Source organism: Callithrix jacchus, chromosome 18, assembly GCF_049354715.1.
Source record: "Callithrix jacchus isolate 240 chromosome 18, calJac240_pri, whole genome shotgun sequence".
NCBI classification, from domain to species: Eukaryota; Metazoa; Chordata; class Mammalia; order Primates; family Cebidae; genus Callithrix; species Callithrix jacchus.
The window spans coordinates 40616659-40637450 of NC_133519.1; the positions used below are offsets into that span (position 1 = coordinate 40616659).

At 44.0% G+C, this 20792-nt stretch overlaps 2 protein-coding genes across 22 annotated transcripts in view; one reads left to right on the forward strand and one right to left on the reverse strand.

The window, feature by feature from the left end:
- The first annotated feature begins 216 nt into the window (after positions 1-216).
- The window catches only part of RGSL1 (regulator of G protein signaling like 1), a 140324-nt gene continuing 119748 nt past the window's right edge, over positions 217-20792 (forward strand). For 8 of the 21 annotated variants that reach the window (XR_013528977.1, XM_035279742.3, XM_078355073.1 and 5 more), the window contains exon 1: positions 217-668. Coding sequence is in view for 4 of the 21 variants with exons in the window: in XM_035279744.3 (XP_035135635.3) it covers positions 9649-9689 (41 nt within the window). In the remaining 17 variants the exon portion in view is untranslated. Of the gene's footprint in view, positions 669-9567; positions 9690-15924; positions 16020-17814; positions 17854-20792 lie in introns of those variants that run through there. The other 13 variants (XM_035279744.3, XM_078355075.1, XM_078355070.1 and 10 more) reach the window with 9 other exon arrangements.
- On the reverse strand, positions 6388-8712 carry TEDDM1 (transmembrane epididymal protein 1). Its single transcript, XM_035279762.3, has one exon. The coding sequence runs from the start codon at positions 8668-8670 to the stop codon at positions 7615-7617; it is 1056 nt and encodes a 351-aa protein (XP_035135653.2). The 5' UTR covers positions 8671-8712; the 3' UTR covers positions 6388-7614.

Here is a 20792-nt window from a genome sequence, read left to right on the forward strand (position 1 = left end):
CCCTTTATCCGCGGCCCGGGGCCGCCCCGGTGCCCTGATTGGCTCCCAGCGGCCGAGAGCCCGGACGGATCAGCTGATGCGTTCCGGGGCCCGGCGGCCATTGGGCGAGGAGCCCGGCGGGCGCCGCTGGGGTGGGGGCCGGCGAGCAGGGAAAGAAAGAAAGAGAAAGGGGCGTGGGGGAGGGGAACGGAACCGGGCAGGCGGAGGGCGGGGGGCGGAGGTGTGAGCTGCTGCCGGGCAGAGAAGCCGTCTCCCGCTGCCCGCTGGCCCGCCGGGTGCCGGTCCTACGGCCCCCACCCCGGGGTCCCGAGGCTCCCTGGGCCTCCGCCCTGCCGCCTTCACGGGGAGTAGTTTTATGAGGAGAGCTCCCTGTAGACATGCGGAACAAGGGAAACCGAATTTTGCCTTTTGTTGCGAGGGAGCTTCCGAGCCCCGCTTCCCGCGGGCAGGGGTTAGTTTGAGAGGGAGCGCGGGACCCGGGGGAGCCCTGGGCCGGCCTGAGCGAGCGCGGCTGCCGCTCCGCCCTGGGGACAGACTCGGGTTCCCAAGGCCTGGAAGAGCCGCCGGCCCTGGCCCTCTTGGGTCTAGAAAAATGAACAGAACTCTGCAATTTCACATTGGAAATCAACGTGCTGTGTTTCTCTAATTTCACAGAGAGGATTCTGGAGGTGGGTAGAAACTAAGTCTGGAGACCTGTCCCATTACCGCTGGCCAGACCTAGGCAGGTCTCTCCGGGGGCCCAGGTTTCCTCATCTACAAAATAAAGCGGTCTTCTAAAATGAACTTTGAGCCCCCGCTAGATTTGAAATTCTGTGTGCAAACTGCCCCTGAGCAGCTGAAAGGAAATCGAGATCTTCACTTGCCCCCTTCGAAGTCCAGGGATTGTCAAAAATTTAGAAATTCCTTTAAACGTATGCTCCCTAGTTTCGCTTTTTCAAGTGTAGCTTCTTGTTAATCTGGGAAATGGGAATACGTACCACTCCTCCTCTCAACCTCGTGATGGTGGGGAAAATGTGTATGTGAACGCAGTCTTGAAATGGATGTTTGTCAACAGACGCACAATACGTGTGTACGTAGAGACAACATAGGTAGGTAGGTAGGTAGATACTGCTATTACTCCATCATTCTATTTTTAGTGCCGGAAATCAACCTGATGGTGTCCAGCCTTTATTGCTTCTTTCCGTTTAAAGACCAGTAATTCATGTTTCCAGTGCCTTTGGAAGAGGAAAGGAAGAAGTCTGTTCTTTTGGTTATGTTTTCTACCACAAATATGGAAAAGAAATGTTGCCTGCCACCACACACACATAACTTGGCTTCTTGGGTCAACATCCCTTTCCTTTAAGGCTGTACAACACTGTCGTGCTTTTAAATGACAGATGCAGCATTCGTCTCAAACGGGTTTTTGGTATGTTTCAGACTGGTGACATTTTGGACTGCGTCAGGTGCCTTACAAAGTCCTTGTTAAAGTTCTGTGCTGCACCCTGAAGTATTACATCGTGGTAACTAAAGGCACAGCTTCAGGCCAGGCAAATCTAGGTTCAAATCTGGGCTTTCCCTTCATGCCAGCTTTGTGTTGGCCAAATCACTTAGCCACATGAATCCTGTTACTTTGTCTATAATAAAATAGGGATAATAATCGTTACCTGATAAAAGGTTTAATCGTGATAGCACATGAGAAGAGATTGGGTAGTACCTGGTGCTTCGTAAATGTTTAGAAAACATCCATTATAATTATCGCAGGCCAAGATAATCTTGGCCTGAGGTGGTTGGATTCTTTCTTTCCCCATAGCGACTTTTGAATACAACTTTCTGACTCAGTGTAATGCTTTACCATTCGTTCTATCAAAGTGGACTTAAAACTTGATAACAGAGTGAGCTGTCTTCATTTCTTTCTGTAAAGTCGTGGGTTTAAATGGTTGAGGAAGGGGAGCAAAGGAGGAGAAAACTGATGTTTTTATTTTAAAAGATGGTATTAGTAATCTCCAGATACCAAACTACCAAACCATAAGCCTCTGCTGCACGCACCGCCAGCACCCGAGATGGGGATGGCAGACAGAGGACAGAATGGCAAGGCACCAGTGCAGTTCTGCAGGCTGTAGTATTTCTGCCATTTGAGTGCCTGCTTCCCTTGCTCGATGTCTTGACCTCATCAAGCAGTTTATTCATTGTCATATTCCCCAGTAGTGTCCAGAGCGAGTGTTCAATAAATGATATTTGTTAACCACACAGAAGTGACAGCGGCACCATCAAGAGAACATGTGCTTTGAGCTGCTTTTCCGAGAATGGAAATGGATTTGCTTTGATCCGTTCATGTGACCAGGGGCGTGCTTTGTAAGGGTTAGGAACATAATACACGACCACTGACTCTTTCAGGGGTGAACAACAGGCCTTGTCCTCCTTGGTCAGCCCCACATTTACTTAAACTGACGAAATGTGGGCCCAGATGAGTCCAAGAACTGACCAGGGAGGTTTAGGCATATGCGAGAAGAAAAAGCAGAAGAAAACCCTTTAACTGGTTTACCCGCAGAAACCCAGACTGTACTTTTAGAGAAGTTAAAAGTAAAATGGGCTGTTTTATCCAGTTTGACTCTGCTGTGTCTGCTGCCCTTTCTTCTCTTTCTCCTTCTTCCCTAAATTGCCACCCACCCCCATTCTTCACCTCCTCCATAAAAAGAGCATTAGAATGCTTGAACCCATGAACTGTTCTGTTTCTCGGTACACACCGTATGGAAGCTGACAAGGGGTTCCATTGCATGTGCTTTGAAGTGCTGTTTTTCTCTCTTAGAGTAGAATTGCCATGTCCAATGGGTGGGTGGAGTGGGAGAGCAATATTACAGGGAAAGATTTTGTTCAAAATCTGCAGAAATAGCCCAAGATTAAAAGTATTCCTTCAATGTTGTTCCGTTGCCTGAAACAAAGGCTTTGTGTTAGGGTTTTGCTCTATCCAAAATTTTAACTCTGTTGGAAACTACTAGGAAAGTTGGACTTTACCTGTGAGTTCTTTCTCCTCACAGCTTCTTTCTCTGTCTTTTTTTTTTTTTTTTTTTTTTTGAGATGGAGTCTCGCTCTGTTGCACAGGCTGGAGTGCAGTAGCTCAGTCTCAGCTCACTGCAACCTCCGCCTCTTGGGTTCAAGCAATTTTCCTGCCTCAACCTCCTGAATAGCTGGGATCACAGGCATGCGCCACCAAGCCCATCTGATTTTTTTCTATTTTTAGTAGAGATGGGGTTTCACCATATTGGCCAGGCTGGCCTCAAGCTCCTGACCTTGTGATCTACCCACCTCAGCCTCCCAAAGTGTTGGGATTGCAGGCATCAGCCACTGCACCTGGCCCTTTCTCTGTCTTTTAAAGGGTCCATTCTCACTTTGCAAGTGTGAAGCGATCTGGAATGCCTTCTCAGGGCCTATGTGATTCCCTTATACTCATTAGACACAAAATTTAGGGTAGGGCTCACATTGACCCAAACCCTTCCTGTTTAGGAAATGGAGTTTTCCCTGTGTATGAATGATTTCAGCAGGCATTCAATGCGACCTTTAAATCATGTTAAAGAGGCACAATTGAGACTCAGGGTTGGGGAACACCCTGGAAACCCAACCCAGAATTGTAAAATATTCTTTTAAAAATTATTATTATGTAATAAACCAACACCAGTTCTTTCCAAAAGAATGGACCATAGTAGAATCTTAAACCAAATCAAAATAATTATAATAAAAACGAAGAAGAAAAGAAACAGCTCTGGAAGTTGATAGCATTATTCTTAAACCGTAGTTTAGGGAGAAGCTGCAGTTGGCCAAACTTTCACATTTCACTTGATATAATCAGAGGAGACTACATTGTACTTCAGTTCAATAACTAGCACTCAGAATGGAGGAATTGTTCTTTATCGTCTTTGATCGTTTGATATTTTTTGGTTCAAGACAAGAAATTGGAAGTTCTCAGCCATATCTCTAGCCTGATTTGAGTTTTGTTGTATGCCTGCTGAGCTCAATCAAGGAGCACTTCAGTTCCCAAACTGCATGTGAGGCCGGAGGGTTTGGGTCTGTTTGAGCTCTACCCTGAATCATGTCTTTAACAGAAACTACTTGGAAAGTTGGGAAGAATCAAGTTCATCTTAGTTAACAAGTTGGGGAGATCTGTCCTATTGAGAAAATTAAAGCCATACCATTCTAGAATGAGATCTTCACATCATTCTGTCTTAAAGATGAGGAACTGAGGCCTAGATAACTCGTAGTAACTTGAAGTCACATTAGGCAGTATTTTAGAGCAATGTGCTTTCAAGGTGCTGTTCTTTTTCTGCTCCCCTCCCTTTAGTCTTTTTGGTCTCTGGGTGATGTGTTCCTAGGCCACCATCTCTAAAATACTGGATTTCCTACCATCCTCACTGAGGAAGGTGCAGAGGACAGGGACCAACCATTCACTTCTCAATCCTGGGTAAGCTTACCCAGTGACTTGTGTCTAACAGACACTCAGTATATCTTTTCTTTGTGAATAACTAGATTACTGAAAAAAAAAAAAAAAAAAAAACACTCTTTGAAGGACTCTTCAGAGATCATTTTGCACATCTGATAATCTGCCTCTAGTTTTATTGTTTTGTGAATCTGGGGTTTTTGTAGATAGATTTTGTCCTTTATTCTCAATTGACACCATACACATCTTTGTTCTGTGGATTGATTAGAACATTACTGAAGCTAATTCAAAAATTGAGGAACTTAGCATTCTCATCAAAAAACTATTTAGATCAGAGTACGTGCTTTAGTTGATACCATTTCCAAAGAAACCCTCGATGGGATCCTCAGCGATTCCTCCCTCCCCTCCCACCCCATTAGTTAATTTGGATCCCTGTTTATTTCACATTCACTTGCCAAATTTTAACGGGAAATAAACAGTCTAGGGTATGTTTTCTGGATGCTTGGGCAATTCTTAGTCTGGTTCTGCATTTTCCCTGTCCTTTCTCCTCTCCCACTTCTTTTAAAGCCAACTGGGGAGACTGGTTTAGTGGGGTTGGAGAGCCAGAGGCTTGGCCAGGGTGGTGTGAACCTAGTGCCCTCTGGTGGAATTCTGTGAGAATGACAGACTTCTCCCCAAGTGTTTTGAGTTTTTTCTTGAGTACCTTTAGGGGGAGGACCTTTCTGTTACATCGTAACAATAGTAAGTTAATAACAGGCAGGCTTATTGCCTACACTAAATATTTGAGGGGGGTATCACTTGATGTTGGGGAGTATCACTTGATTACCAGAGGTTTGTTGTTATGGAATTAGGCCTCATGACAGGAAACAGGCAGCTAAGTGTTTGTGCGTTTTCATCATCTCCTGTTAGTGTGTAAGAGAGGTAAAGAGAAAAGGAAGGCTCCCGGAGAAAGGTAATTGAAAAGAGTGTAGGAACCAAGAGTAAAGGGGAAATGGCAAACGTTAGAAGCCTTGGTCACAAACAGGTCTTATCCCCAGCCCTCACTTTGCATCTGAGCCCAAAAATATAACACCCAGCCAGAAGTTGGGAGTCTGCCAGATTCTCACCCCCCAGGGGAGATTGAGGGTCTCACTGGGAACAGAAAGTGTTATATAAACACACTCCTAAGGGAGGTCTAGGCTGTTTACACTGTGCTGTTTGCTTTACGTGAGCTTTCTGGCTGGCTGGCTTACTTTCTCTCTCTCTCTCTCTCTCTCTCTCTCTCTCTCTCTCTCTCTCGACATAGTCTTGCTCTGTTATGCAGACTATAGTGCAGTGGTACAATCTCAGCTCACTGCAACCTCTACCTCCCAGGTTCAAGTGATTCTCCTGCCTCAGCCTCCTAAGTACCTGAAATTACAGGTGTATGCTACCACGCCTGGCTAATTTTTGTGTTTTTGGTAGAGACAGAGTTTTACCATGTTGGTGAAGCTGGTCTCGAACGCCCGACCTCAAGGGATCCGTCCACCTTGGCCTCGAAAAGTGCTGGGATTATAGCTGTAAGCCACAGAGCCCAGCCATCTTTCTTTCTTCTTTATTTCACAATTTTATTTATTTCATTTTGAGATAACTCCCTTTTCCATTGCCATTAGCAAAGTCATTGTCCCAGAGGTCACAGTCACGCTTGCATCAGACACACCTGCATTTACGTTCCTGTCTTGCCTCATACCAGCTGTGGGACTTGGGCAAGCCATCCTGCTGGAGTCTCAGTTTTCTGGAGATTCCTTATAGAAACATTTGTGAGGATTACAAAACAATAACAGAGTCAACTACAGGAACAAGTTACTGGATTTTATTATCCCCCAAAACAAGGAAGAGAGTGGGTCCATTACTAAGGTAATGACTCAAGGTTCAGGACTGTTGTCACCCAGACAGTTTCACAAAACCCCCTCCCTCTCCACAGCACATTTAGAAGAAACAGGATTGGGAAGACTCTGGAAGCAAAGAAGCCTTTATTGAACATCAACCGTGATCCATAGCTGGGGTATACATAGGAAATTTTGTAACTTGGATAAGGCAAAGTCTTTTCCCTTCAGAAGCCTGTACTTTAGTGCATGAAGAAAACTTCCTGAAGGAAGGTGATTTCAGGTAGTATAAAAGAAAGTGTGTCACCCGTGTGAGCACAATAATGGGGCAGATTAAATGTAAGTGCCTAAGCGTTCCAAAACAAGGGAATCAATAAGAGTTCTTGGAGAAGGCTGACTTGGGGATACTCGATGTGGTGGGAGGTGGATGTAGGTTTATTCCCAGTGCCAGCCACTGGGAATCTAAGAACATGGTAAATATGTGACTGCAGGATGACTGGCTGTGATTTGCAAAGAAAAGAAATTAGCAGACTCAAGAATTGCATGTGCAAGGTGGTCATGGTGAAACAGGAAAGTTTGGGCTGGAGTGAGAGTGATAATATGAGAAGTCAGGAAAGCACCAAGCATTTGAATTCTATAAAAATTTGAACTATGGAAATTTGAAATGTTATTAAGTTATTTTAAAAGTCTCACTTTATATGTAAAATTTGAAATGAAGCCAATTCTTGAAAGCTAGGGGGAGAGGAGGAGGCAAAACGAGCATAATTTCAGCCTGTATGAATTAATTATAAATTCTGGCATGCCACCTCCACACAGTGGCACCACGTTGGTGAACACAGCAAGTACCCACTTTTCTTTATCAAGATGGGACTTGAATAGTTCCAGTTCTGAGCTGTGAGAAGTCTTCATTCCTTCAGGTAAGAGGCAATCCCTCGTGGCTGATGAAGCCACTAGTGACAGCATAACTGCCAGACCCTGTTCTCCTCCCTCCACAGCCCTTCCTTCCTTTTGTTGAGGTCTCTTCCCCAGCGGCTTTTCTTGCTCACTAATTTGTTCTCCTGGTCCTTTTTCCTCCCTCCCCCAAATCTCATTATCGTCTCTCTCAATCCCTCCCTCAGTATCTTCTCAGTAATTACAGTCTCAGGGATAGAAAATGCACTAGCACGGACATGGTGGCGGACACCTGTAATCTCAGCTATTCGGGAGGCTGAAGCAGAAAATCGCTTGAACCCAGGAGGCGGAGGTTGCAGTGAGCCGAGACTGTGCCATTGCACTCCACCTTGGGCAACAGAGCAAGACTCTGTCTCAAAAATAAAAAGAAAAGAAAAGAAAAGAAAATGCATCAGCAGATGGGACCGACTGCTAGCCTTCAAGGCCGTTACCTTCACCAAGGAGGGTGCCATGCTCGTGGCTGAGGAGCCCACAGGAGGAAGGCGAGGTGGATGATGTGCCAGCCACTGTAGGCCCTGTCTCGGGGGAGCTCTTTGAAAAAAGGAGGACCTGGTCCTCTTTCTCTGACTGCTCCACTTCCTGCAGCAACTTGTAGAGGGGTCCTGGAGGGCTTGCGTAATACGGAGCTTCCTTGGGCCCCGTCAGCTTTAAGCTGGGAGTGTAACAACGATGCCAAAAGGAAGAGAAGCCATAGATTCCCAACAGGCACAAGGCATCGATCATCACATGCCAGCAGAAGAAGGTGGTGACAAACATGATGTCACTGATGTCGTCGTCCTGCCATGGGTAGCCAGAGACAGGTCTGTATAGAATAAAGCCCGCCTGTATCAGCCAGGAGCCCATCATCAGGATCAGAAAGGTCTCCATCAGCTGGAGATGAGGCATGTTGGGAGCCCACAGCTCTGCAGTGAACACCAGCAACAGCAGGAACACCACCAGGATGAGCAGAGAGTGCACGTGCAGCTCCACCCCTTCCGATTCTTTAACATGTGACACCATCAGCAGCAGGAGCTCATAGATAATCAGGACCAGGGTACCTTTTTCTAGGCCCACACACCTCTGAGGCAGCACGTTCTTGCTCACAAAGTCCACACAGCCATTGAGAGTGAGGAGGATGAACATGGTGAGGTGCTGCCACTCTTTGGGGTACATGAACGTTGGTGGCAGTTCCCTGTTCATCAATATCAGCCCTCCTTTAACGCAGCTGACCTCATAAACTGTCAAGAGGCAGCCAGTCACCATCTTCAACAGACCTCCATAGGATATTTTCCATAGCCTGGCACATCTTCCCTTACTCCTGGGAGGAGATGGATACAGGAGAGAGTCACTGAATATTACAGCTTTGGAGATTACTACTGCCTGATACAGTCCATGTAAGAACAGAAACAGCCCTGGATACACATGACCAATAAAGGTTCCCATGGAACCTTCAATCTGTCCACCGAAGGAGAGACGTGCAAAACTCATGTACAGCCTCACTTTATGCAGCCACTTCAGGTTCTGGGCTTTGGAAAGACCTGCCTTCCACCTATTTTATCATCTCACCACACCCACCACTTCCCCACAGAGAGGAAATGTGTCTCAAGACAAGCCTACACATTCGGTGGAATATGGCCTATTGTTCCATTCCATTCTGGTACATTGGGAACGAACTCAACTTACACTCTGAAGGCGAAGCTGGTGAATGGGCTTTCAGGGGACCCTTTTACAGCCCTTGAGGTGGTTCTGGGTATAGCAGTCCCTGTATTCCATGGCTTCCTTTCTCCTGTCCTGCCCAGAGCTCAGAGGCGGAAAGGAGAGGAAAATGGAGTGGGTTGCCATGATGGTGCCCAGCAAAAGCCTGGACACTCATTCACTCTTGGTTGTGCTTCAGCATTCTCACACATCATTTTGGTCCAGTTGTGAGGTCAGACATTTTCTTTATGGATACATACTTTTGAACATTTGGATATATCATATATTTAGCACCTATCTGGCTTTTCTACTTATCTGTGATAGACCCATCTTGAAGACCTCCAAGAAAGCCCCCTTCAGCATCTCCCCATTACCCGCTTGCATTCCCCCAACCACCACCACTTCAAAATGTCTACTGGCCAGGAGATGACTCTGAAAAGCCACCCACCCTGGGTATTGATTTTAGAGGATGTGGTGATTTTGTAGTAGTGTCCACATAGCTAAGCTTCAACCACGTTTCCCAGAATTTTCTTCCCAATGTGGTTCCAAAGTAGGTTTGGCTACTGGTGGAATTTACATGAGAATCTGAAGGCAGAAGTGGAGCAGCAACCTAAGAATACTCTGAAGGAGTAGGGTGCCAGGTACCGTGGTAGCTCATGCATGTGTCACTGATCTGCGGGCTTCCCTCCTAGATGAGCAACAGCCAGGCCTAGAGCTACTCCGAGGTGTGAAGGGTGCCAGTTGCTTCTGCAGGTTGCCTGCCATTGAAGTATGAGACAGGGAGAGGAAGACACGGGCTCCAGTTTGTCCTGGTAGGTTTTGGCTTTGATTTCTCTTTGCTCTTTCCTTCTTCATAGAACATGGTTCTTGCTGACTGCTGCCACCTCAACCTGAAATGACTTCAGGTCTCTGATACAGCAGTGAGGCAACAGCTTTCCATAGATGTTGTCACCAGATCCCACAAATGTGTAAGGTCTGGTTTCTATCAGCCATCCATATCCCATAGCTCTGCTTCTACCAGCCATCCCTATCTGATACAAAAAGGGAAGAATCCTGAAAATGGAGATTCATTGAGAGGAATCAGCCCAGTGAGCTGGTATTGGCCACTGATATTTTAATGTGAAATAGTCACCAGCTTCCTTTCTCTGTGATTGCTTGACGAGTGTCTAATGCACCTAGGAAGACAGAGTTCTAGGTATTGGGTAACAGCCCTCTGAGCCTGAGAAAGGGAGATTTAAAGGGAAAATCTGAGAGTGATTCTTTTGAAGTGAATCTCAAAGAAGAGAACCCCAGGGACTCTCCTTGGTTCTTGGGTTTGTCCTGGGAGAAGCAGGCAGTCTGTTGCTCCTCCAGGAGCCCTGGTGTTCAGGCCTCAAGCGTAATTGCATTTGGTCACTCTTTTTTGGTGTTTGGGGGGCAGTATTGGCATCTGTCACAATGATCACTCAATATTGCTTCTTGAACCTCAGCTCCGTGGTCCACACGAGGCAGGAGTAGCAGAGCTTATTCCGGCTCCCACACTCATTTGCACAGCTGCTCCTGGCAGCTGCAAACTGGGCATGAATGGTCGGAAGAGGAGGGACAACAGCAGCACTGACTCAACCGCAATGGGAGGTTGGAAGTGGGATGAATGCAGGGCATGTAGCCCCACGTACAGTATGTCTGGGATGTTTAGTCCTCCACCTTGGCCAGACATCAAGGCTGCCTATAGTTCATTAAAACATGAACATCCTGATCCCAGGACTTTGAAGATAGGAATTGGCCATTCCAAACCAGACACTGCCCACAAGCAGCTGAGCAAGTACCCACAGGTGGTGAATGATTAGCAGAACTGCCAGACAGCTCCAGAGTCTGTGGCTACGAAGCACCTGGAAAGCTGTTTCATGGGTGTGATACTATGATTATATACAAGTTGGTTTTTGTCCATGGTTCCTAGCTCATATCTCCCTTAACCCTTGTTGCGGTCTTTTGTCATAATGCTGGGGACACTTCAGGCATCAGAAGCAGACCTCAGGAAACAGAAAAATCTCCCTCTAACCTTCCCCTCCCCTTCTTTCACTTGCCCAAGGCAGGACTCTAATCTTGTTGCAGGTCATAAGACCTTCATTCCACAGAGGGTCCTCCCCCTACTGTGAAGGATGGAATGCTGCATGGAGAGACCAGAAGAATCTGAACAGACAGGGCTTGCTGGGTTTCGATCATAACTTTTTTGTCCAATCACAATTTGACATGACATGCATCATTCATGGACAGTGAATGAAGTCTCCTTAATAGGCCCAAAGGGTTGGGCGCGGTGGCTCACACCTGTAATCCCAGCACTTTGGGATGCTGAGGCAGGCGGATCACTTGAGGTCAGAAATGACCTCAGCCTGGCCAACATGGTGAAACCCCATCTCTACTAAAAATACAAAAATTAGCCTGTTGTGGTGGTGCACGCCTATAATCCCCGATACTTGAGAAGCTAAGGCAGGGGAATCTCTTGAACCCAGGAGGTGGAGGTTGCAGTGAGGAGAGATCGCACCACTGCACTCTAGCCTGGGCAACAGAGCAAGACTCTATCTCAAAAAAAAATGGCCCAAAGGCCAAAGAAGGGTTGGGAGAGCTTGTAGGTAGCTGAGCAGGTGGAGGTTCCTGGAGGGTGACACACGTATGGAGGGCATGAAAGCTCTGTGCCCTTCCCCCATACCCTACGCTACGCATCTCTTCATCTATATTCTTTGCAGTATGCTTTATAGTAACTTGGCAAGTGTGTTTCTTTAAGCTCTGTGAGCTACTCTTGCAAATTAATCAAATCCAAAGGGAGGGTTGTGAGAACCCAAACTTAAAGTTGGTCATCAGAAGTTCTGGAAGCCCGCACTTGCAACTGGTGTCCAGGGACAGTTTTGGGGATTCAGCCCTCATCCTGGGTGATCTGACACTATCTTCAGGTAGACAGTGTTGGAATTGAATTAACAACACCCTGCTGATGTCTGCCACTTGGTGTGTGTGAAGGAAAACTCCCCTGCATTTGCTTACAGAAGTCTTCTGTGTTGAATGCTGTGGTATGAGAGCAGAGGAAAATCAGTTTAAAAGTTTTTCCTAAACAGTGGGAAACTGAGTTTCCAAAACTCAGTTGACTGTGGGCGCCCAAGAGGTCCCTCCTGGTCCAGTTGCTTCTTGGTGAAACTCCCCCAAGACCTGCCTCCCCACCTGCCACCCCACATGCCCAAGGGACCCCAGGTACAACCACTGCCCCTGGTCTGGCATCATGAAATGCCAGAGTACTCAAAAGGTCCTCAGGAACCCAATAAACATGCATTTCCTAACTGCTGTGGGCCCTTCTGAGGGTGCAGCTTATAAAGGTGTATATATAAGACATAAGCTGAGGCTGCAGCTTATGAAGGAGTACATAAGATAAATTCTTTCCCTCTAAGAGCTTACTGTTTAGCTGAAGGCATAACACCACTACACACACACCAGGGAACAATTTAGACTACTTTTTAAACTACTTCTATTTCGTAGAAATCAAACATCACATGTAAATTTAAATTTTCCAACACCCACATTAAATAAGTAAAAAAAGGTGAAATTAATTTTAATGAGATTTGACCCAATATATCAAAAATACTATTTCAAAATATAATTAATATAAAAGTTATGAATCTCTCTTTTTTTTTTTTTTTGAGATGGAGTCTTTTTCTGCCACCCAGGCTGAAGTGCAGTGGCATGATCTTGGCTCACTGCAACCTCCGCCTCCTAGGTTCAAGCAATTCTCATGCTTCATCCTCCAAAGCGCTGGGATTACAGGTCTGTGCCACTATGCCTGGGTAATTTTTGTGTTTTTAGTACAGATGGGGTTTCACCATGTTGGCCAGGCTGATCTTGAACTCCTGGCCTCCAGTGATTCACCCACATCAGCCTCCCAAAGCACTTGGATTACAGGCATGAGCCGCAAGTTTTGTTTTTAAGAGACAGGGTCTCACTCGTCACTCAAGCTGGAGTGCAGGGGTGCAAACACAGCTCTCTGAAGCCTCAAACTCCTGGGTTGAAGCTATTCTCAGGCCTCAGCCTCTTGTGTAGCTAGGATGACAGGTACATACCACCATACCCTACCAATTTTTAAATTTTTTTGCAGAGATAGGGTCTCCTTATGTTGCCCAGGCTGGTCTCAAACTCTTGGCCTCCATTGATCTGCCCATCTTAGCCTTCCAAAGTGCTGGGATTACAGGCATAAACCACCATGCCCAGCCTGAATGAAGCATTTTATATTTCTTATTTCATACAGAATCTTCAAACTCCAGTGTATACTTTATACTTACAGCCCATCTCAATTCAGACAAGCCATATTCCAAGTCCTCAATAGCCACATGTGATTAATGGCTACCATGTTGGATTGCACAGATATTGGACGGGATCGAATGACCTGTTGAAATATACATTTTAAAGTTTTAGTGAAAGAAGCAGTTCATTGAAGAGGTAGAAGTTTGATCAGAAATGGCAGTTCATTGAAGAGGTAGAAGTTTGATCAGAGCACCACACTATAAACTTCTTAATGACTGTGGGATTTTTCCCACAGACTACGGTGTTTTTCAAAGGCATATTTTGATTTAACTCTGTTTAGGAGGGCCATCATCTGCAAGGCCAAGTGCGCCTTAGGAAAAGAAGGTCAGAAGGCTGGAGGCTTGAGAGGTCCATACAGAGAGTGGGTTCAGAGAAATCAGAACAAGGTCAGAGAACAAGGTCATCTGCTTATGTTTCAAACTTTCATCTTATTTCAAGTAAGGGTTACTAAGCCTTGGGTTCATAAGGGCTTATAAGCCTTGGTTGTCACTGACTTACCAAAAGAAGGCTTATAAGAGCTGGAAAACTTTCTGCTGCCTGCACCTGGACCACTGGCCCAGGCACTCAGGTGGAGGCACAGTAAAAAAAATAAATCAGAAAAGAAAAAGAAAAGACAGAGAAAAAATAAAAGAAATGGAAGACAACATTCGAATATTTTAGTTCGAAAGTCACATCCTTGATTTCACCTGGACCACTAGCTCACAATTTTTCTCTCTAAAATTGTGTATAAGGTGAGCTTTATACCTCCATCCCATAACCGTGACTTAGTTTTCACTATTTGTATAACTGGTTTCAGGTGCTTTTCAACTAGCACATTTCAATAACTGCAAACATTTTTTCTTATGGAAATGTTTGCAAAGTGGAAGCACTTACCCTACCACTGTTATTTCTTCTTCTTCTTTTTCTTTTCTTTTTTTTTTTGAGATGGAGTCTCACTCTGTTGCCCAGGCTGGAGTGCAGTGGTGCATTTTCAGCTCACTGCAACATTTGCCTCCCAGATTCAAGCAATTTTTCTGCCTCAGGTTCCTGAGTAACTGGCACTAGAGGCATGTGCCACCATACCAGCTAATTTTTGTGTTTTCAGTAAAGACGGGGTTTCACCATGTTGGCCAGGCTGGTCTTGAATGCCTGACCTCAAGTGATTCGCAACCCCTTGGCCTCCCAAAGTGCTGGGTTTACAGGTGAGCCACCACACCCAGCCTCTACCTCTGTTATTCCCTATATCTTCCCTTATGACCATGTTATGGACTCAACCCGTGGGTGACAACAGAACTCAAGCTCCCCGAATGTTTTTCCAAGATCATTTCTCTTCCAAACCATAATATGCATCTTCAAGTTAGGGGTTAAACTTTGCTTCCTTTTGTTCAAGATTATTCATTCTGCAGTTTGGGAATCCCTCTAAACTTCAAATTTCATCTGGGAAATACACCTATGTGACCATCAAGAAGTCTCACTCCTGCCCGACAGGTAGAGCTGTGGAAGGGGACTGCCTAGGCAGGGACTACATTTCCCAGCCTCTCAGAGACTGAGCTTGAGCCAGTGTGTAGAAGTGCTGCATTCCACTTCAAGGGAGGCTCTGCACAAGGGCAAAGACAGAGGATGGGTGGAGTCTGGCTTCTGAAAGACTATTCCTGCCGACCAGGAATGCTGGCATTCAACTTTATGTATAGGGATTAATAACCTTCTATGGTGTTAAGCCAATAAGATTGAAGGGTTTATGTCTTTAAATCAGTTAGTTAATACATGCTGTCTACCATTTCCTGAGAGGACCACAGGAAGCTCATGTAACCGAAACTCCTGGCCATCAATTATGACCAGCTGCCTGATGAGTTAAGCTAATTATTCCCACCCAATCCTCTCCTCTGCTTTCACTATCTCAGTTCTACAATACTTATGAGCCCTAAGTCACCTGCTTTCTGGGGTCCAGGAACCTAAATTCACAAAGGCTTCCATATGATTATAGACCCAGAGCACAAGAAGTAAATGGCTGTGAAGCAACCGCTTCTCAACAGTATCTACTTCACTTTATTATTTTAATTTTATATTGGGGGTACTGGTTTGTTACGTTGGACGTCGGTATAACATGCATCTGGTGGGGGTTGAGCTCCTAATGTACCCATCACCTCATATTGGACATTGTACCCAGTAGGTAATTTTTCAATGCTGTCTCCCTCCCTCCCATCTCTTGGAGTGCTCAGAGTCCATTTTCTCTATCTTTATGTCCATGAGTATCATTTGTTTAATAACAATAGTATACATGGACATAAAGATGGAGAAAGCTCCCACTTGTAATTGAGAACATCCAATATTTTATTTTCTGCTTCTGTGTCAGTTTACTTAGGATAATGGCCTCCAACTCCATCTATGTTGCTGCAAAGGACATGATTTTGCTCTTTTTTATGGCTGCGTAGTATCCCATGGTGTATATATACCACATTTTCCAATCAACTGTTGTGGACATTTAGGTTGAATCCGTGACTTTGCTTTTTTAAATACTGCTGCAATAAACATGTGAGTGTAGGTGTCTTTTTATATAATCATTTATTTTCCTTTGGGTAGATAGCCAGCAGTGGGATTGCTGTGTTGAATGACAGTTCTATTTTTAGTTCTTCGAAATATCTCCATAGTGTTTTCCATAGAAGTTGAACTAATTTACATTCCCACCAGCAGTGTACAAGTGTTTCCTTTTCTCCACATTCCTACCAATATCTGTTATTTTTTGGCCAGGTGAGGTGGCTCACACTTGTAAACCCAGCACTTTGGGAGGCCAAGGTGGAAGGATCGCTTAAGTGTAGGATTCAAGACTGGCTTTGGGCAACAAGGTGAGACCTCGCTTCTACAAAAAATTTAAAAATTACCTTGTGTAGTGATACCCACCTGTGGTCCCAGTTACTAAGGAGACTGAGGCAAGGAAAGCCACTTGAGCCCAGGATTTCTAGGCTACAGTAAGCTGTGTTCATATCCCTGTACTGCACCCTGGGTGACAAGGTCAGACACTGTCTCAATAATAATAATAATATAAATCAAATAAAATAAAACATCTGTGGGCTTTTTTTTTGATATTTTAATGAAAGCCATTCTGACTGGTGAGAGTTGGTATCTCAGTGAGGTTTTAATGTGCATTTCTCTGATGATTATTGATGCTAATCATTTTTTCAGGTGCTTGTTGGCCACTTTTATTTCTTCTTTTGAGAAATGTCTGTTAATGTCCTTGGCCTAGTTTTTAATGGGATTGTTTATTTTTTTCTTCTTGAATTTAGTTTCCTGTAGATTCTAGATATTAATCCTTTGTTGGAGGCAAAATTTGTAAATCTTTTCTCCCATTATGTAGGTTGTCTGTTTACCTTGTTGATGATTTATTTTGCTGTGCAAAAGCATCTTTGTTTAAGTCCCATTTGTCTATTTATGTTTTTGTCGCATTTGCTTTTGGAGTCTTTATCATAAATTCTTTGGCTAAGCTGATGTCCAGAGTAATTTTTCTTAGGTTTCCTTCTGAGTTTTTTTAATATATGTATATAGTTTCAGGCCTTACATTTATGTCTTTAATCCATTTCCTTTTAAATTTTGTATATAGTGAGTGATAGGGGTCCAGTTTCATTCTTCTGCATATAGCTAGCCAGTTTACCCAGCACCATTTATTGAATAGGGTCTCTCTCTCTCCTGCATTCTTTGTTTTTCTCCACTTTATTGAAAATCAATTGGTTGTTGGTATGTGGCTTTATTTCTGTACCATGATCTATTTTTGTACCAATACCTTGTACATTTCTGTACCATGATCTGGCTTTATTTCTGTACCATGATCTGTACCATGATCTATTTTTGTACCAATACCTTGCTGTTTTAGTTACTTTACTTTGCAGTATAATTGCTTTTCTAATTCTGTGAAATTTGGTAATTTGATAAGAATTGCCCTGAATCTATAGATTGCTTTCAGTAATATGGTCTTTTTAACCATATTGATTCTTCCAGTACATGAGTATGGGAAGTTTCTCTATTTATTTGTGTCTTCTACCATTTATTTTGTCAGCATTTTGTAGTTTTCTTTGTGGAGATCTTTCACCTCCTTTGTCAAATGTATTCCTAGTTTTTACTTTTTGTGTGTGGCTATAGCAAATGAAAGGAATTTTTTTTTTTTGAGACAGAGCCTTGCTCTGTCTGTCACCCCGGCTGGAGTGTAGCAGCCTGTCCCTCGGCTCACCGCAACCTCCACCTCCTGAGTTCAAGCAGTTCTTCTGCCTCAGCCTCCCAAGTTGCTGGGCTTCTAGTTGCCCACCACCACTCCAGGCTAACTGTTTTATATTTTCAGTGGAGACGGGGTTTTACCACGTTGGCCAGGCTGGTTTCCAACTCCTGACCCAAGTGATCCACTTGCCTCAGCCTCTCAAAGTGCTGGGATTACAGGCATGAGCCACCATGCCCGGCTGGAATTTAATTCTTTATTTGTTTCCCAGCTTAAACATTTTAAAGGTATAGAAATGCTACCGATTTTTGTGCATTGATTTTGTATCTTGACACTACTGAGGTTATTAATCAGGTCTAGGAGTCTTTAGGGTTTTCTGTGTATACAGTGAACAGATAACTTGACTTTCTCTTTTATTTCTTTCTCTTGCCCGATAGCTCTGGCTAGGACTTCCAGTACTTGGTTGAACAGTAGAGGTAAGAGTGGACAGCCTTTTCTTATTCCAGTTCCTAGGGGAAATGCTTTTAACTTCTCCCCATTTGTTATGATATTCGCTGTGGGTTTGTCGTAACTAGCTCTTAATGTTTTTACATATGTTCTGTTCATGCTTAGTTTTTGTCTGTTTGTTTTTGTTTTGAGTCAGAGTTTCACTCTGTTGCCTAGGCTGGAGTGCAATGGTGCAATCTTGCATCACTGCAACCGCTGCCTCCCAAGTTCAAGTGAGTCTCCTGCCTTAGCCTACTGAGTTGCTGGAATTACAGCTGTGTGCCACCACACCTGGCTAATTTTTGTAATAGAGATGGGGTTTCACCATGTTGACTAGGCTGGTCTTGAACTCTCAACCTCAGGTGATCCACCCACCTCAGCCTCCAAAGTGCTGGGATTACAGCCATGCGCCACAGTGCCCAGGCAGTTTTTTTTTTTTTTTTTAGGGTGTTTATCATGAATGGATGTTGGATTTTATCAAATGTTTTTTCTGCATCTATTGAGATAATCATATGATTTTTGTTCTTAGTTCTGTTTATGTGGTGGATCACATTTATTGATTTCTGTATGTTAAACCATCCTTGCATCCCTGGAATAAAGCCCAATTTATCATAGTAAATTAACTTTTCCATATGTTGCTGCATCTCGTTTGCTAGCATTTTGTTGAGAACTTTTGCGTCTGTGTTCATCAGGTATATTAGCCTGTAATTTTCTTTTTGTTTTTGTTGTATCCTCGCCTGGTTTTGGTATTAAGGTAATACTGGATTTGTAGAATGAGTTAGGAAGGGATCCCTCCTCCTGGGTTTTTTGGAATCGTTTTGGTAAGAATGGTTCTGGCTCTTCTTTGTACGCCTTCTTCATTTTGGATACAATCTTTCAGTTACAGGGCCACAGGTCTCAGCACTATATAGTGTTTTCTACTGCTGAGGGCTCTAGATAAACCTTTACTAAAGTTTAACCCACCTTCATTAGTTTCCTATTTCTTTGTAACAAATTAACACAAATTTAGTAGCATACAGAATGAAAACTTCCCATTTCACAGTTTCCGTGGGTCAGGAATCCAGTTAACTGAGTCTTCTGCTCTAGACGTTGCTCTCAGTGCTTGGCACGTAGCTTTCATAGATAAATCACATGACTATGAGTTTTCTTCCAGGCCAGCAGGAGTGAATCCTTGATGATTCACCTTCTTCTGATAGGCTCATCTGACTAGCTCAGGCCTACCCAGGACAGTCTTCCTCTTGATTAATTCAAAGTCAACTGATTAGTAACTAAGCAAAGAATTGGTATTTCCTTATATTAACTGTCCAAGCAACACTCAAGGGTAGAGGATTCACCTGGATGTGTATACCAAAGGCAGGAATCTTGGGAACATCTTAGAATTCTACTTCCCACACCATCTAATTATCCTTTTCATCCATTACCATAGTTGCAATATAATTATGTACTTTGTTATGTGTTTTTCTCATTATTTTATTGTCAAACCTTGCATAGTTCCTTGAAAATAGTAGCTCTTTAGAATTCCTAAACATATTAATTAATCCCTTGGTCATTTTGATTGGAGGTGAAAAATTTTCTTCATCTATTGATCACATGCTTAAAAATAAGTGTCCTTCATTGGATCTTCACTTTCGTGAAATTTACCAGTGAACGTTTTCTTTCTTCACCCTTCCCAACATCTGAAGGTGAATTCTTTCTAATGTTCTGGCCTGCAGTGTAATTCCTCCACTGGTCTTTTAGGTAGGTTTCAATGAGAAATAGATGGAAACCCAAGTTGGGATAGTTTAAAGAGGGTTTAATAAAGGTTCTTCTGGGCCAGGCACAGTGGCTCCTGCCTGCCAATCCCAACACTTTATGCGGCTGAGGCAGGTATATCATCTGAGGTTAGGAGTTCAAGAGCAGCCTGGCCAACATGATGAAACCCCATCTCTATTAAAAATACAAAAAATTAGCTGGGTGTGTTGGCAGGAACCTGTAATCCCAGCTACTCAGGAGGCTGAGGCAGGAGAATTGCTTGAACCTGGGGGATGGAGGTTGCAGTAAGCCAAGTTGGCACCATTGCACTCCAGCCTGGGTGACAGAGCAAGACTCTGTCTCAAAAAATAAATAATAAATAAATAAATGTACTTTTCTTTGTACAGATATGGACCGAGTATAAGGAGCCCATAAGGGACACTTGAGTAATTGTCAGAGCTGTTAACTGCCTCTAGGCCCCAAAGGGAGGTGGGACATGAGACATGATACTTTTTTATATGAAAGGATAATGAGTTGAATGGTGGCACCCAAAAGGATAGGTCCAAGTCCTAACCCCTAGAACCTTTGGATGTGATCCTACTTGGAAAAGAGTATTTGCAGATATAATTTAAGTTAAGGACCTCCAGATGAGCTTACCTCGGATTTGGGGTGAGCCTTAAAGGCAGTGGCAGGCGTCCTTATAAGAGAAAAGCAGAAGCAGATTAAACGTACAAAGATACAGGAGAAGACAGTGTGAAGATGGAGGCGTACATGGGAGTGATGCAGGCATAAGCCAAGGAGTGCCGAAGGTTACCAGCAGTCAGAGGAAGCTAGGAGAGAGCTGCGCAGCGTATTCTACAGCAGAGCGTCTGTGAGGAACAAACCTGTCTACACCTTCAAACAAAGGTGTTGTTTTTATAAATAAAAAGCCGGTTATCCTCACATTGATTGAAGAAACCATATATAATATGTATTTAATTCTCACATTCCATATTTCTGTTCTTAGAGCCTCTATTAAGCTATACTATTTTGATTCATGAACCTGTGGCACTTGCTTTCTCCTATACCACACTATTTTAATTTTTGAATTAATTTCATAATGGACAATATTCATCTTCATTTTTTTTCTTCTGGGGAAGAAAGGACCCCACTGTTCTCAGTGTTTCTTTCTCGGATATTCTTTATAATGGGTTTGCTG

What these genes read in the sequence shown, in the direction of transcription:
- TEDDM1 (XM_035279762.3), bottom strand. Translation starts at nt 8,670, where the DNA reads ATGAGTTTTGCACGTCTCTCCTTCGGTGGACAGATTGAAGGTTCCATG.